This window comes from Phaenicophaeus curvirostris, chromosome 27 (genome assembly GCF_032191515.1).
Source record: "Phaenicophaeus curvirostris isolate KB17595 chromosome 27, BPBGC_Pcur_1.0, whole genome shotgun sequence".
Classification (NCBI taxonomy): Eukaryota; Metazoa; Chordata; class Aves; order Cuculiformes; family Cuculidae; genus Phaenicophaeus; species Phaenicophaeus curvirostris.
The window spans coordinates 5,263,177-5,279,575 of record NC_091418.1 but is presented as its reverse complement, the minus strand read 5'-3'; the positions used below and the strand labels follow the sequence as shown (position 1 = coordinate 5,279,575).

The following is a 16,399-nucleotide window of genomic DNA, read 5'->3' as shown; positions in this document are numbered from 1 at the left end:
GTGTGGACAATAGAGTCTCAGCGTTGAGAGCATCCTGCAGCCCTGGCTCTGCTCTGGGAGCAAGGAGCTGGCAGGCATCACCTTGAAGCTGCTCCCCATGCAGCTGATAAGGAGGAGAATAAGTGCCCGTGCTAATTAAAATTAGCAGTAACCCTTCTTCTACATAAGTGCCCAGTACTTTCCAGCGTAAGTACTATGGTTATTTTCTGAAAAGACAGAGCATTTCTACAGCCTCTAGAGAGGATCTCATATCTACCAGGGGAATTTCTCTAAAAGATTGGACATGTAACTTTTTTCAGGCTCAATAAAACCATATATACCAGCTTAGGTAAGACTTGCCACACATATTTTCCTTGGTAGGTTTTTTTTTAATTATTATTGTTTTTCTTTTTTGTTGACAGGCTTTATGAACATTCTCTAATCTTTGCCTAGTATCTTAAAGTTGATATTTCAGGATGGACATGGACAAATTAACTGTGCTCTACCTGGAAAAACAGGTGGAGGTGTTTCCCATTTCTTGCCCCAGAGGGTGGTGAAGCACGGGAACAGCTCCCCGGGAAGCAGTCACAGCCCCAAGCCTGATGATATTCCAGAAGTGTTTGGCCAACGCTCTCAGCGCCACGGTGTGAATCATAGAATCATAGAATCATAGAATAACCAGGTTGGAAAAGACCCACCGGATCATCGAGTCCAACCATTCCTATCAAACGCTAACCCATGTATGTCCCTTAGCACCTCGTCCACCTGTACCTTAGAATGTTGGGGTTGTCCTTGCAGGGACAGGAGTTGGACTCCATGATCCAGAGGAGATGATCCAAGGGCTGGAGCCCCTCCCGTACGAGGCCAGGCTGGGTTGGGGTTGTTCAGCCTGGACAAGAGAAGGCTCTGGGGTGACCTTAGAGCAGCTTCCAGTACGGGAAGGGGACCCAGGAAAGCTGGGGACACTCTTTTTAGCAAGGTCTGTTGTGACAAGACAAAGGGTAATGGTTTTAGACTAAGGGAGGGGAGATTTAGACTGGATATAAGGAAGAAATCTGTTATGTTCAGGGTGTTGAGGCACTGGAACAGGTTCCTCAGGGAGGCAGTAGATGTCCCATTCCTGGAAACAGTCCAGGTCAGGTTGGACGGGGCTCTGAGCAACCTGATCTAGTTGTGGATGTCCCTGCTCCTGCAGGGGTGTGGACTGGATGGCCTGTAGAGTTTCCTTTCAACTCGAAGCAGTCTATGATCCTTGTGGGTCCCTTCCAACTCAGCACGTTCTGTTTCTGTGACCCCCTCTCCCAGAATACACAGTCATGGCCAAAGGTACAGAATTATTTATTCACTTTCAATAGTCAGCAGCGCAACGCGAGGCGTTTGAACACGGAGCCCAGCCTGTCGCACTGGGTAAGGCAAGTTTTGTAAGGCAAGAAGCTTCAGCAGAACTGGAAGAAGCCCTGCTCCTCTCCCCCCAGAACTAAGAACAGTTTCTCCAGCTACAGCACAGACAGCAATGAAGGAAAAATTAGAGGCCACAGACACATCTCCTGTTCAAGCCAAGAGCAGCCTAATCGAGATGAAAATGAGTGACACAATTGGTGTCGGCTCTACCGGTGTTTGTACCTTCTCACCTCGGTCTGATGCCCTCAAAGCAGGCTGTGTACCAGCTACAAGAATAAAAACAGCCGAGCAGAACAAGAACCATGTTTTTACAGTGAAAACAACACCCAGCTTAGCAAGCAGTGGGGCAGGGGTTGAGGGAAAAGTCTCTCCCCGAGGTCGGTGTGGCAGTGCAAGGCAGGCATGGGCCCAAAACTGGTGCTGGGAGACCTGGGGAGCTGTGAAGATGTGGATTTGGGAACAGGTCATTCCTTAAAAGGCACCATTCCGAAGGCATCACTTCATCCAAAGGAAGGGTTTGTCATGTAGCCCTGAAGCAAAGCAGACAGACTGAGGGCTGTCCAGTGACCAGCAGGATTTCTCTCTGATGGCACCAGGGATGTCTTCTCCACCATCAATCGAAGGGCAGCCAGGCTCTTAATGCTCCACGCTAACAGAAGGCGAGTTAAGATCCAGATGCACTTGAATTTTAAATGATTGACTGCTTTGTGGTTAAAAAAGGAGGTCACAGCAAAGTGGGTGTTGGTCTCTCTTCACCCAAGTCACAAGTGAGAGGACGAGAGGAAATGGCCTCAAGTTGTACCAGGCTAGGTTCAAATTGGGCATTAGGAAAAATTTCTTCATGGAAAGAGTTCTCAGGCACTGGAACAGCTGCCCAGGGAGGTGATGGAGTCCCCATCCCTGGAGGCGTTTAAAAGACAGGCAGATGAAGTGCTTAGGGATCTGGTTTAGGGGTGGACAGGGACAGTTGGGCTTGGTGATCTCAAAAGTCTTTTGCAATCAAGCAATTCTATGATTCTAAATTATTATTAACTGAAGCAAGCCTGTGTTCTGCATTCTCCGTATGTTGATGAGGCGAATTTTCCCTGTGCAGCCTCTCCTGTTCTGCATCCCAGTTTGCTTTGGTTGATTAGTTTTGCTGGTGAATGCAATGGCAAAGGGACAGCTCATCAGGAAACAATTTAGCTTTTTTATATATTTGGTTACAGCATTCTATTTAAGATGGGCTTCGCTAGCCAAATTAGTAGACAAATGGGTGTTCCAAGCATAAAAGCATATCAAAAGAGTCAAACAGAATGGCCGTTACCCAACCAGAGCATTAACGAACTTAAGACAATGCTCCTAGCAATTAATAAGATATTTGGGGAAAATGGAAAAGAATGAAATCCCTACGATCAGCTGCTCCCATCACCCAGGTGGTGGCTAATCCTCCCCACCACAGAGTCGGAGCAGAACTTTCCGATAGTCCCCAGAGCAGTCTCCCTAGAAAGCAAAAGAGAAACGCAATTAGGTTTATAGCTCCACACAAGGCTGGATTCTTTCCAGCACGTACAATTTGTTGCAGGAAACTGCTTTGTTTGGGAGCTAAGAGCAGTCAGGAATCTTTTCAGTATATAAAAGTCTCCTGAATACCAGCTCCTCTAAACTACCCAACAGGTGTCAACTGGGTATTGATTGATATATATTTGTTTTGATACCAAAAATGACAGAAAATAAACTCTAAAACTCATTTTGTATTCTATGAATATATTCTAGTCTCATATTCTATTCTTCCATATATATGAGAGTATATACATATATTATATTTCATATTTTCTTCTATATCAAAGCTATTCTAGGATTCTATTCTAGGATTCTATTCTAGGATTTTATGATTTTGGATTTTTAGAAAGCGAGCATCCTTTATCAGGTCTGTGCAACAGGAGGGAGGGATCTCCATCAATCGTGTGCAACGAGACAAAAGCTGTTCCACAATAGGTTTCCCACTACCATGCATATGTCTAAATTTTCCCAGAACTCTTACACAGATTCGATTACTTTCCAAGGACTTTAATGTTATTATGAACTTCCCACCAGTCAAAATTATTGCTGATTTGGAGCTTTGGAGCCAGCTCCGCCTGACTTTGCATTTGAGATAGAGGAAGGCTGCAAACAGAGGTGATCATAGAAGACACGTCTGCTGAGCTCAGATCATACAGAACGTAAGACGTTATCATCTCTGAAGAATGAACAGTGCATGGAAAAACACTGTTTGACAGAAAACATGCTGTCAGAGAGGCATCTTTCTAACCTTCAAAAAATTACTATTATTTAGATGAAACTACTTTAGCTTAAATCAAAATATTCCACCTCTTTTGTAATAGTAACTACTTCTTGCATCAGTCTCCTTTCCGGTGCTCAGCAAATCCTATTCTTGGCTTCTACCACTGCCAAGCTCACCTTAATGAAGGAGTAGAGTGATTTCCCATACATGGTCAGGAATTCCCGTCTGATGTCCAGCATATCGATTTCAGAGCGGGACACCATCACTCGGATCAGTGTGTTGTCATCTGTCCCCAAGCCCTAAAAAGATAAAACCACCCATGTCCAACCGCAAAGCCTTTTGCATAAATCAACCAGAGACAGGAAGGTTTTATCACTCAATTTTCTGTGGGTTCTGTTCCCAATCAGAGCTTTTGTGCATTAGTGGCTGCTAGCAGCTCGCTGCCAACGTTGGTCTGAGCTTCCATATAAAAGCTCAGACATTTTTAGTTCTCGGTTAACCACAGTTTCTCTTTATCTCACAATTGCCATCATGCAACTGACTCAACATGGAGAAGCAAGGTGGAGGGGAAGAGGAACCTCACCCCAAAAGCTCTTTACCTTCATGGATTTGTACAGTCTTTCAGCAAAATACGCAGGTTTATTTCGCACACACTTGACTGTGAGGGAGACAAGAACAAGAGAATCCAGGTCAATAAAAACATACGAGGAGCGGCTGAGGGACCTGGGGTTGTTTAGCCTAGAGAAGAGAAGGCTGAGGAGAGGCCTCATTGCTCTCTAAAAGGAGGTTATGGTGGGGTGGGTGTTGGTCTCTTCTCCCAAGTGACAGGCGATAGGACAAGAGGGAATGGCCTTAAGCTACATCAGGGGAAGTTTAGATTGGACATATGGAAACATTTCTTCACAGAAAGGGCTCTCAAGCACTGGAACGGCTGCCCAGGGAGGTGGTGGAGTCCCCATCCTTGTCCTGAGGAGCTCAGGGACATGATTTAGTAGTGGACAGGTACGGTTGGACTTGATGATCTCAAAGATCTTTTCCAACCTAACGATTCTATGATTCAGAAAGGAGGAGGGCTTCCAAACCTTCCTGATGCTTTCTCAGGGAAGGTGTTTATTTTGCAAAGATGTGACTCAGGACCCACAAACAGCAAGCCCAACGCAGACGCCCGTAGCCCGTGACCTGCTAGAAATGGAAGGCTCCAGTGCATGGGACTATTTTTAGGAAAAAAATTTTCACGGAAAGGGTCATTGGGCACTGTCAGAGGCTGCCCAGGGAGGGGGTTGAGTCCCCTTCCCTGGAGGGGTTTAAGGCACAGGTGGATGAGGTGCTGAGGGACATGGGTTAGTGATTGATGGGAATGGTTGGACTCAATGATCCGGTGGGTCTCTTCCAACCTGGTGATTCTATGATTCTATGATTCTATGATTCTATGATAAAGACCTTAATTTAAAAGCAGGGAACTCACCCACAGCCAACAAAGCATCTTCGAGGTCTCCCGACATCTCAGATTTGATGCTGTCTGTTATGTCCTTATTAGCAATCCCTCTGTAGGCATCAAAAACTAGGAGAAGGAGTCAGAGATGAGAAGAGCAAGTGAGTGCTTCGGGGCACAGTGTGTGTAAACCTCCAAGGATCACTTTGCAAGATCAAGCTCCTCATCATCTATACGAAGATCGTACCGTTATTCTGACAGTGTAAGCTAAATTAGGGCTGCCCTACAGAAATAATTAATTTTAATTATCAGCTATCTTGCTAATTGGCCCACCTCTGCTGGCAGCACCTTCAAGAACTGCTAGTTAACGAGGGCAGTTTAAATGCTTCACTTCTTTCCCTCCCTGCCCCAGGGGGAGTCAGATACTGAACTCCAGTTTACAGGCTGGAGTGAGTTGTGCTGATGTTTTTCTCAAGTCCATTTTTGGCTCAGAAGGGGATAAAATAGTCTTAAAAAGTGGAATGCAACTGGGCTGTAGGACACCTGCTGTCTCAGGAAGAGTTCACAATCAGTTAATGAACAAGTACAAAGCTCCTAAATGAGTATTATTCTCAGACAAGGACAAAAATCCAGGAGGGTCCTACCTCTCAGGAGGTGGTATCTGTTCCTTGTGCAGAGGATGGCCATGAACTGTACCTCATCCGTTCCCCACCTCTTCTCCCCAGATTCATACAGGCACTTGAAGACATTATGAACAGGGAAAGGAAGGCTGACTGAGAAGACGTGCACACACCACAAGATTTTTCCTTCCTTGGTGCTCAAGCACCTCTGGCCTCCGCCTTGTCTGGATCACAGGTATTTTCCAAGAAATAGCTACCAAGCACAGCAATTCCCAACTGGAACATCATCTCCCCTCCCAACTACCCTAGAGACCTCCCAGCACAGAGCTGCAAAGGAGTTGGAACCACGATCCCCGTTTCACAACAGCAAAGAAGCTTCTCTGAGGGTCAAACCAGAGAGTAGAGGCAAGATCTCCACTCAAGATGCTGCTGCCTGGCAAAGCATCAGGCTTATTGGTCTGCCTTGGGAAAAATGTCCTGCAAAAGCAGGGATTCCCCACGGATCACATGTCCAAAACCAGAAAATTCTTGCAAGGCAGCAAAATGCTACACACCTGAGCATCTTGTTGAGCAAGGGCATCATCCACATATGTTCCCTCATCTCTGTTTCCCTGTGGAGATACACGGATGAAAAACTCATTTCATCAGAACAACAAAAGGAAGCGAGTCCTGCAAATTTCCCATTCCAAACAGGTCACAAGTACACATAATGGATCCTCAAAATTAAATAGTAGCTTACAAATAGCTGCCTGGAGGAGAAAGACCTGGGGGTGTTGGTTGAACAGGAGCCAGCAGGGGCCCAGGGGGCCAAGAAGGCCAAGGGCATCTTGGCTTGGATCAGACCCGGCGTGGCCAGCAGGGCCAGGGAGGTTCTTCTCCCTCTGGACTCGGCCCTGGGGAGACCGCTCCTCGAATCCTGGGGTCAGTTCTGGCCCCTCACCACAAGAAGGATGTTGAGGCTCTGGAGCGAGTCCAGAGAAGAGCAACGAAGCTGGGGAAGGGGCTGGAGAACAAGGATTGCGAGGAGCGTCTGAGAGAGCTGGGGGTGTTTAGCCTGGAGAAGAGGAGGCTGAGGGGAGACCTCATTGCTCTCTGCAACTCCCTGAGAGGAGGTTGTGGAGAGGAGGGAACTGGGCTCTTCTCCCAAGGGACAGGGGACAGGATGAGAGGGAATGGCCTCAAGCTCCACCAGGGGAGGTTTAGGCTGAACATTAGGAAAAAAATTTTCGGGGAAGGGGTCATTGGTCCCTGGCAGAGGCTGCCCAGGGAGGGGGTTGAGTCACCTTCCCTGGAGGGGTTTAAGGGACGGGTGGATGAGGTGCTGAGGGACATGGGTTAGTGACTGACGGAAATGGTTGGACTCGATGATCCAGTGGGTCTTTTCCAACCTTATGATTCTATGATTCTATGAAATACAGCAAAATAGGTCTCAGGGGTGGCCTGGACTTCCTTTTGAAATGAGCAGCAATCCTCCCTAACTGGGCCAGTTTAAAACCAGCACGTGGCACGAGGTGTACTCAGAGTCAACCTCCTCTCCCAGCAGCCAGGGTTGAAATACAAGCCAGGGGAAATGAAATAAAAACCAGCCAGGTACCTCATCAGGGAAGTGAGAAGCATCCATCAGCAACGGGAAGATTTGCCCCCATTTCCCTTAGCCTAGACTTACCGTTGTGAGGGACACAAGGACTCTTCGAAACATGGAAGAGGTGTCAGAGACGATGTCCTCCTCCAGGGTGCTGCCGTATTCTAGCAAGAGCACAAACACATATGACATCTTAGTAACAGAGCCACACTCCGGACAATGTTCGTGCAAAACATCTGCCAGCCCTAAACTACTTAAGTAATAACTCTGCTCAGGCTCCAACCATCCCTCCATCATTTCCTGGGCAGCGTGTTCCAACTCTTGGCATCCCTTTTCATGAAGAAATATTTCATAACGTCCAATCTAAACCTCCCTTGGTGCAACCTGAGGCCATTTTTTCTTGTCTTGTTGCTTGTTATGTGGGAGAAGAGACCAACACCCACCTCACCACAACCTCCTTTCCGGGTGCTGTGAGAATGATGAGGTCTCCCCTCAGCTTCCTCTTCTCCAGGCTGAACAGCCCCAAGTCCCTCAGCTGCTCCCACAACCCCTGTTCTCCAGCCCCTTCCCCAGCTCCGTTCCCTTCTCCAGATGCGCTTCAGCCCTTCAAGGTCTTTCTTGGAGTGAAGGGCCCAGACCAAACCCAGGATTCGAGATGGAGCCTCATCAATCCCAAGCAGAAAGGGCTGATCCCTTCTTGCTCCTACTGGCCACACCATGGCTGATACAAGCCAGGATGCTGTTGGCCTTCGTGCCTACCATTATAGCAGTCCAGACATTATATTTAGTGCCACAGGGCAAAATTAAGCAGCACGGCCAGTGTAAAACTGGCAATAGATCCAACTGACAGATGTAAACACCCCATCCCATTTTATTTACACTAATTCGGTTGCTGGGTACAATTCCAGCCCTTGAGGCTCTTAGCAGTCCTGCTGGAGATGCCTGTTTAAGCCAGAGGTTCTCTCTGGGCAAACAGCAACAGCTGGACTGGCTGATTTGTCAGATTTGGAGGCTAATAGATCCTTCTCCATCCTGCCATGTTCCATGTTCCATCCACACAAGTGACTTTTTCAGTCTAGACGATAACGACTTGCGGTTTGCTCTACATACGCAGTTTGTAGTTCTCATTAATGCGCCGAATCTCTTCATTTGTGCGAGAAGCCAGAATTTCAATCAGGCAGCCTTCATCTGTTCCTGCACCCTAGAAAATTCCAAAGACAAGATCCAAGATTATAATGACAACTCTTTTGATGTGCAACTAGGATTTTTTTTAATTATATATAAGTTAATAATAAATTAATAATAAATGTATAGTTAAGCCATATCATACATGGACCAGGACTTAAGCAACATGAAAGGAAGATTTCCGAACCTTCAGAGCCCTCCTCAGTTCATGCACGTCATACATGGTGGTAGGAGTCATCATGCCAATGATCACCCTTTCAAAATTCCCACTCAGCTCAGACTTCAAGTCATCAATCAAATCCTAGAAGACAGAAAGAGGAGAAAGGAGTTGGGAGAAGATAGAGCCTTTGAGAACAGAACAAACTCATTCACCACTTTCCTTCATCTGCCATTCCTTCTTGGAAAACAGCTGCTCTGAAGTGAACAAGACCAAAATCATAGAATGGTTTGAGCTGAAAGGGACCTTAAAGATCATCTAAATCCAAACCCCCCCCAACCCCAATCCCAGAAACTTGGCCAGGGAAAGCTTGTGCAAACAAGCTTTGATAGGAATGGTTCCTTTGATGGGAACGGTTGGACTCGATGATCCCGTGGGTTTTTTCCAACCTGGTGATTCTATGATTCTATGAAACCTTACTGTGAGTCTTGTTCACATTTCATTTAAGCAATACAACCCCAAAATGGTCTGCATCTCCCAGTTAAAGCCACAGTCACCAGTCTCTGAAGACCACCTACCCTGCCAATAGTGCTTTTATAGGTGATCAGAACTTGCTGACGTTGAGAAACGTTTAGTTTGGTCAAGGTGTCGATGATGGCATCTTCATCTGTGCCTGGAAGAAACCAATGGAAACCAGTCAGGCTGCTTGCACAAGAACCAGAAGCATATTCTAGTCTTGTTCAGAATGGTCCATTAGCTGTCTTCTGTCCCTCATACAACCTGGTTCTCAAGAGCACTGGGGACTTGGGAAGGGGAACGAGGGCTTAACAGTGGAAGGAGACCAACTTACCAAATCCCTTCATAGCCTTCCGTAGTGCCTGTGCTTCTTGCTCAGCACTGAAACTGGAGACCCCCTTGATTGTTGCCTAAATCCACAGAAGAGGAGTTATCAAAGGCAGATTCAAAGTGTACGTACATAATTAAAATATAATTCAAAAGATGCAAACACAGTGACAGCAAAGGAAGCCCACCCACCAGACATGAGTGACTTGATGTCAGGCTTCCATCCTACCCTAAAGAGAAACTCCTCATTCCAGAGAGACTTCCCAGCCACATAAGAAATAAGCCTCAGGGACACAACTGATAGAAGACAATATCTTCATACAACTGCCCATGGAGGATCTGGTTTCCGATTAAATAATGGCAAGCAGCCCAACATCTTTGTTCAGTCCAGCTGGGGCGTTTTCCCAGCAATTTTCCATGTAAACCAGACAAGAAGCTCTTCCCAAAGCCCTATTCCTGGCTTCTCTAGAAGCAGCCAAGGATCCTAATTCTGTACAGTAATCATAGAATCATAGATTGGTTTGAGTTGGAAGGGACCTTGAAGATTCCAACCCCCCTGCCATGGGCAGGGGCACCTCCCACTCGCTCAGGTTGCTCGAAGTCCCATCTAATTTGACCTTGAACACCACTTCCCTGGGCAACCTGAGCCAGTGCCTCACCACCCTCATTGTGAAGAAGGAAGGCATGGGGAAGCTTGGTGTTTTGCTCAAAACAGTGATTCAAACAGGTTATTCCCACCTCCTGTCCAGTGCCATTTCTGTGGGACTAGGCTGTTTCTGGCAAAGCCCTCCCCGTTCCTCTGAAAATCATCCTGTGAAAAACATGGGTGTAGGTTCAGCTTTCTGAAACAGGGATGAACATCATGTGGATGGCTCAAAAGAATAATATGCCCAGGAAATGTATCTGGAGAAATTAATGTTCTTTGAACTTCTACCTGCTTGGATTTCCTATTAACTCCCAAAAGGGAAAAGCTCATTTGTATGGGTCACATGCCTCTTGTATGAGGAAGCAGAGAGAAGCAATAAACTCTCCCCCTATAAAGGGACAGACAATGACCGTGTTCATCCTGCTGTGTCCTTATCTGAGCGACACTCCCCGCTTTTATCTGGCTTGGCACAGCGTGGTACAGCAAACACACACACTCACCATCGCTCTTTTATTGGGTCAACCTGGTATTGTCTGAGTCCCCAGGAAGTTAAACAGCTGTAATAAAAAAGAAAGTAGTGTTAGTTTTCTGACAAATAATTAATAGAATCATAGAATCATGGAATAACCAGGTTGGAAGAGACCCACGGGATCATCGAGTCCAACCATTCCCATCAATCACTAACCCATGCCCCTCAGCACCTCGTTCACCTGTCCCTTAAACCCCTCCAGGGAAGGTGACTCAACCCCCTCCCTGGGCAGCCTCTGCCAGTGCCTAATGACCCTTTCTGTGAAATATTTTTTCCTGATGTCCAGCCTAAATCTCCCCTGGCGGAGCTTGAGGCCATTCCCTCTCGTCCTGTCCCTTGGGAGATGAGGCCATCACCCTCCTCTCTGCAACCTCCTTTCAGGGAGTTATAGAGAGCAATGAGGTCTCCCCTCAGCCTCCTCTTCTGAATATACCTCCCCTTGTCAATTAATGGGGCTAATGAAGTATCGTCTTATTTCTCTGCTGCCTAAAAGCAACACGTGAACACCAAGTGCCCGTTCCTGTGTTTCCAGTCTTGCTTTGTAAGGAACAGGCAAAGGCTGGTTGGAACAGCACAGGGACAAGGTGTTTGAAGGAGGGATGAGGTCTGCAAGCAGACAATTAGCAGCAATAATTGAAGAAATTGCTTTTCTAGCATGACAGCTTGGCCAAGGCTGCAAGGAGAAGCAGACAATGTTGCCTTGGGAGCAAAGAAAACAGACTTGATCCCCATGCCCTTCAAAACACTTGGCTTCGACCTTGCCAAGTGAAAGCCTGAGGGTGAATTAGGGTGAGGGTGCCTGCACAGTGCTAGCAACCCTCACAGATAGTGCCTGGAAGGCAAAGACGTCATCGAGGTGTAGATCATAGCATCGCAGAATCTCTAGGCTGGAAAGGACCTTTGGGATCACCAAGTCCGGCTGTACCTGTCCACTGCGGAGCCGTATCCCTAAGCAAAGATGAGCACACACAGACTCTCCTCCTCCAGAGAATTATTTCCCCTCTGTGTGTTCTGCTACGTTCAACTTCTTCTCAGGCTGGTGCAGTGTGTAATTTCTTGTAGAATGGCAGTTTTAACTGACTCTTAATGGCCCTCAAAAACAACTAATATACAGCTAACTTGCCATCTTCCCAGGATTTATTTTTTTCCTGCTTATAATTTTGTTTTCATGCACGGAGCCTATGCATGAACACATCCAAAGTATTTTCCCATTTCCCTGGTCGGGGGCAGGATGTCAAGCACTAGAACAAGGTTCACCTCCCTGCTACTCAAGTTCAACACAGCATGAGCTGAGGGTCTCACATGTCCAGTCCATGGTGCTGGGTTAAGTTCTGTTCAATATCTTTATCAATGACCAGGATGAAGGGGTTGAATGTTCCCTTAGTAAGTTTGTGGACGACACTAAACTGGGAGAAAGTGTCGATCTGCTTGAGGGCAGGGAGGCTCCAAAGGGATCTGAACAGGCTTGACCCATGGGATGAGGCCAACGGGGTGAGGCTCAACAAGGCCAAGTGCTGTCCCGCATTTGAGTAACAACAACACCGTGAAGCTCGAGGCTTGGGGAAGAGTGGCTGGAAAGCTGCCTGGAGGAGAAGGACCTGGGTGTGTTGGTTGACAGCAGCTGAAGATGAGCCAGCAGTGGCCCAGGTGGCCAAGAAGACCAACACCACCTGGCTTGGATCAGAAACAGAGTGGCCAGCAGGAGCAGGGAAGGGATTCTACTCCTGTGCTCAGCACTGGTGACACCACACCTCGAATCCTATATTCAGTTTTGGGCCCTTCACTATAAGAAGGACCTTGAGGGTCTGGAGCATGACTGGAGAAGGGAACAGAGCTGGTGAAGGGGCTGGAGAACAGGGGTTATGAGGAGCGGCTGAGGGACCTGCGGGTGTTCAGCCTGGAGAGGAGGAGGCAAAAGAGAGACCTCATCACTGTCTACAACTGCCTGAAAGGAGGTTGTAGAGAGGTGGGTGTTGGTCTCTTAAGTGATAGGTGATAGGATGAGAGGAAATGGCCTCAAGCTGCATCAGGGGAAGTTCAGATTGAATGTCAGGAAAACATTCTCCACTGAAAGGGTTCTCAGGTACTGGAACGGATGCCCAGGGAGGTGGTGGAGTCCCCATCCCTGGAGGGGTTTAAAAGACAGGTAGATGAAGTGCGTAGGGATCTGGCTTAGTAAGGGACAGGTATGGTTAGGCCTGATGATCTCAAAGGTCTTTTCCAACCTAGTGATTCTATGACTAAAGCCCTTCAGCAGAAGCAGTGATGCCAGCAACTGATGCCAGCACTCCCTGATCCTGCTCATAGTGCTTAATAGTTTCTATCAATGCACCCAGACTGTTGTGCAAGACCGGGAGTGTCTTCACTCATGATTCACATGACCCTTACCAATCTGGAAGGGCATCAGAGAGCGTTGTTCAGGCAAGTTAAACTCTCAGTGTGACATTTGGCATAGATGTGCTACACATAAGCACTCCTGAGCACTCTCCACGCCATCCGGACCTCATTACACCCTGTGCAATCAGGCAACATATGGAAAATTATTAGAAACAAAGAATCACAGAATAGTTCGGGCTGGAAGGGACCTTGAAGATCATCCAGTTCCACCCCTGCCATGGGCAGGGACACCTCCCATTGGATCAGGGGCTCCAAGCCCCATCCAACCTGGCCTTGAACCCCTCCAGGGATGGGGCAGCCACCACTGCTCTGGGCAACCTGGGCCAGGGTCTCACCACTCTCAGAGTGAAGAAATTCTTCCTTATGTCCATTCTAAATCTGCCCCTCTCCAGTTTATACCCATTGTCCCTCATCCTTTCACCACAAGCCTTTGTAAACACTCCCTCCCAGCTTTCTTGGAACCCCTTCAGGTATTAGAAGGTCACTCTAAGGTCTCCTTGGAGCCTTCTCTTCTCCAGGCTGAACAACCCCAACTCTCTCAGTCTGGCCTCGTATGGGAGGTGCTCCAGCCCTCAGATCATCCTTGTAGCCTCCTCTGGACCCGTTCCAATGGGTGTCGAGTTTGCTTTCTTCCATATGATTACAGATGTCAACGGTCCAATTATGACCTAGAGTTTAGAAAAGTCATCTTTGCTCTTCTCTTTTACAGAAATATGAAGCGATTTTTTTAGTTGCTTTAGCCAGATGTTGAAATAGCGGCTGAGAATTTCACCAATGTTTTTCTGATGCGGTTTTATCATTCAGTTAGTTTGTGTATCCTGCTATTAGGCAGGATGGTCTAACAATTTGGTTAGAGGGTAAAGGAAAGGCTGATACAGAAGGAAAAAGAGGTGGGAGGCAGAAAAATCCTGAGTGCAGAAGAGCTGGAAGAAAGAAACCAAAACATGGGGAAAGGATGAGTGTTCTGGATTCAAGGCACTTGCTCCTGCAATATCAAATTACAACAGAAATGTCACATTGAATATTGACTGGAAGATTCCGATTTCTTCATCCAGCTTAAACGTCACTGGGAACACAAAGAGCAGAGCAGTGCAACAGGCGGCGGTGCTATCCCCACTCTGCAATCTGCAACTGCTTTTTTGTTCCCTGTCTATTTGTGGACGTGGGACCACGAGAAATGAGGCACTGAAGTTATGGGAAGAAGTACCCAGCAGTTCAGGCAGGTTCTCCAGCAATGAATCATAGAATCATAGAATCACCAGGTTGGAAGAGACCCACTGGATCATCGAGTCCAACCATTCCTATCAAACACTAACCCATGTCCCTCAGCACCTCGTCCACCCATCCCTTAAACCCCTCCAGGGAAGGTCACTCAACCAACCTTCCTGGTCCCTGTACCCCTCCTGCTCCCTTTCACTGGGAAGGTGTCTCTGTGAGCTGCTCAGGCTGGGGCAGTAGATGAATAAAAACTCTCCTAGGCACCTCCTTGGCTGGTGCAGAGAGAAAACAATTGCTCGCTCAGATTTGCCAGCACCCTGCAGCCTAATGCAGTTCTGGGCCTGCAGCTCAAACTGGGGAAAACTGCTTCAGGATGTGTTTAGAACAGCCTCAAAACACAGTGATGAGATGCCAGAGAGCAGGTGCACGCGGCATCCCTCCCATTATTCAAATTTTTGCTATGCATTACCTTTCCTGTCATGCTTTATCAGCTCTAAATCAACATCAACGTCCTCTAAAAGCTGAATCCACAATAAATTTAATTTCTCAGAAAACAGAAGGCAGCTGAAGCTCTTGTGCGTGCTGGCTGGTTTAGATCTAAGCATTCTCTGAATCCTTTTCCTGACTGTGCACAGAGCATGCGTAGCTCCCAGCAAACAAACCTCCTAACAGCTTAACAGGATATAAACAGGGTTTTCCCCCCCAGGTATGAGCTCCTAGACATGTTGCCAGTCCTACATCTGACATCTGGAGTGGAAAACCACTGTTTTGCGACCCATCCCCTCGCAAGGCAAACACTGGACTAGTTTGACTAGTTCTTTCATTCCCTGCAGAGTTACCGGGATACAGACCCACACCCTGCGCCACATCAGCTTTTCCACAGCTCTGCCACCGCCAGCGTGCCCGGCACAGCCCGCTCCTCCGCAGCTGCCTCTGCTCTGGGGAGGAAAAGCACCCAGGGTACATCTGGGACTCAGAGCTGTGTGATCCACCCCGATCCCAGCCCAGTTTACACCTCAAAACAAGAGTTTCTTTTTGCTGGTGAGCCCCAAGCCAGGCAAACTACCCAAGTGCCTCCCACACAATGACCTTTGCCTGGCCGCTGCCCTCAAAAGGAATAAAAATAAGACACTGAGCTGGCTGAGCCTCATACTCCTCACGTCAGCTTTTGCACCCACCCAAAGCCACTCCACAGGTCCACAAGCCCCCTGCCGTGCTCTCCACACCCCAACATCCAGAGGGGAGGACGTGCCAGCTTGGCCATGGCAGAAATCCAAAGCAAAACCTGCGCTCGCAGTGCCAGGGAAGAGCCAGCCATCTTTCTCCTTCCACAATCCTCCTCCCTGCCCTTCCTCACACCGGGCTCGCGCCCTTCAGGGCTGCCCTGGTGCCCCAAAGCCTTGTGGCCGATAGGGCATCCTCTCCCGCACCATGAGCCGCTGCGGTTTGGCAAGCGGCGACAGCACTTGGCACCTTCCCAGGCGCCTCCAGCCACGCGACCCCATCCCCACGGCGCAGGGATGCCCTGGTTGGCTTGGCACTCACCTGCTGGCCCAAGCGGGTACCTTGGCAGGGGTGAGGAGAGCTTTGCTTGCCTTCTCCTGGGTGCCCAAGTCCCCGCCCTGGAGTAGGGTGGGACTCCCCAACGCTGAGCAGCTTCTTCCCCGCACGCACACGCCTGACGGGATGGCAATCCAGCCCTGGTCCCCTCCTCTGCCCTTCCGCAAACACTTGGTTGTGATCCAGAGCAGGGAGAGGTTCCCCAGGGAGCCTCAGGCACATCTAGGAAATGCACTTTTAGGGTGGCGCGGAGGCCGTCGCAAGGAAAGGTAACCTGGCGAGCTCTGACGGCTTCCCAGCATTGCCTGGAAATAATCTCTGGGAACAGAGGGGCTCTCTGAGCACACACAGCCAGCATCTTAGATCTTGTTTTCTGCTGCCTCACGGAAGGGCATCCCCAAGGGGGGAGCGAGGGGAACGGCAGCCAGGAGCACCCAGGCAGCAACAGCCTTGACATCAGGAAAAAATATTTCACGGAAAGGGTCGTTGGGCACTGGCAGAGGCTGCCCAGGGAGGGGGTTGAGTCCCCTTCCCTGGAGGGGTTTAAGGGATGGGTGGATGAGGTGCTGAGGGGCATGATTTAGTGA

General features: G+C 48.4%; 1 protein-coding gene across 1 annotated transcript; it reads right to left on the bottom strand.

The window, feature by feature from the left end:
• Nucleotides 1-1,300: 1,300 nt before the first annotated feature.
• ANXA4 (annexin A4) lies at nt 1,301-16,015 on the bottom strand. The gene is made up of 13 exons (XM_069877740.1): nt 15,798-16,015; nt 10,609-10,665; nt 9,470-9,545; nt 9,198-9,292; nt 8,650-8,763; nt 8,388-8,478; nt 7,362-7,441; nt 6,250-6,306; nt 5,720-5,813; nt 5,109-5,204; nt 4,243-4,301; nt 3,820-3,942; nt 1,301-2,862 (listed from the first exon to the last, which is right to left on the bottom strand). Exons 2-13 carry the CDS (start codon nt 10,609-10,611, stop codon nt 2,803-2,805), a joined length of 948 nt encoding a protein of 315 aa, XP_069733841.1. The 5' UTR covers nt 10,612-10,665; nt 15,798-16,015; the 3' UTR covers nt 1,301-2,802.
• Between the last annotated feature and the right edge of the window lie 384 nt (nt 16,016-16,399).

Coding starts and splice junctions, on each gene's coding strand:
- ANXA4 (XM_069877740.1), bottom strand. Junction 7,442..8,387: donor TAATGAGAACTACAAACTGC/GTATGTAGAGCA, acceptor TGCTCTTGCTAG/AATACGGCAGCACCCTGGAG. Junction 4,302..5,108: donor AGATGCTTTGTTGGCTGTGG/GTGAGTTCCCTG, acceptor TCTCCCTCACAG/TCAAGTGTGTGCGAAATAAA.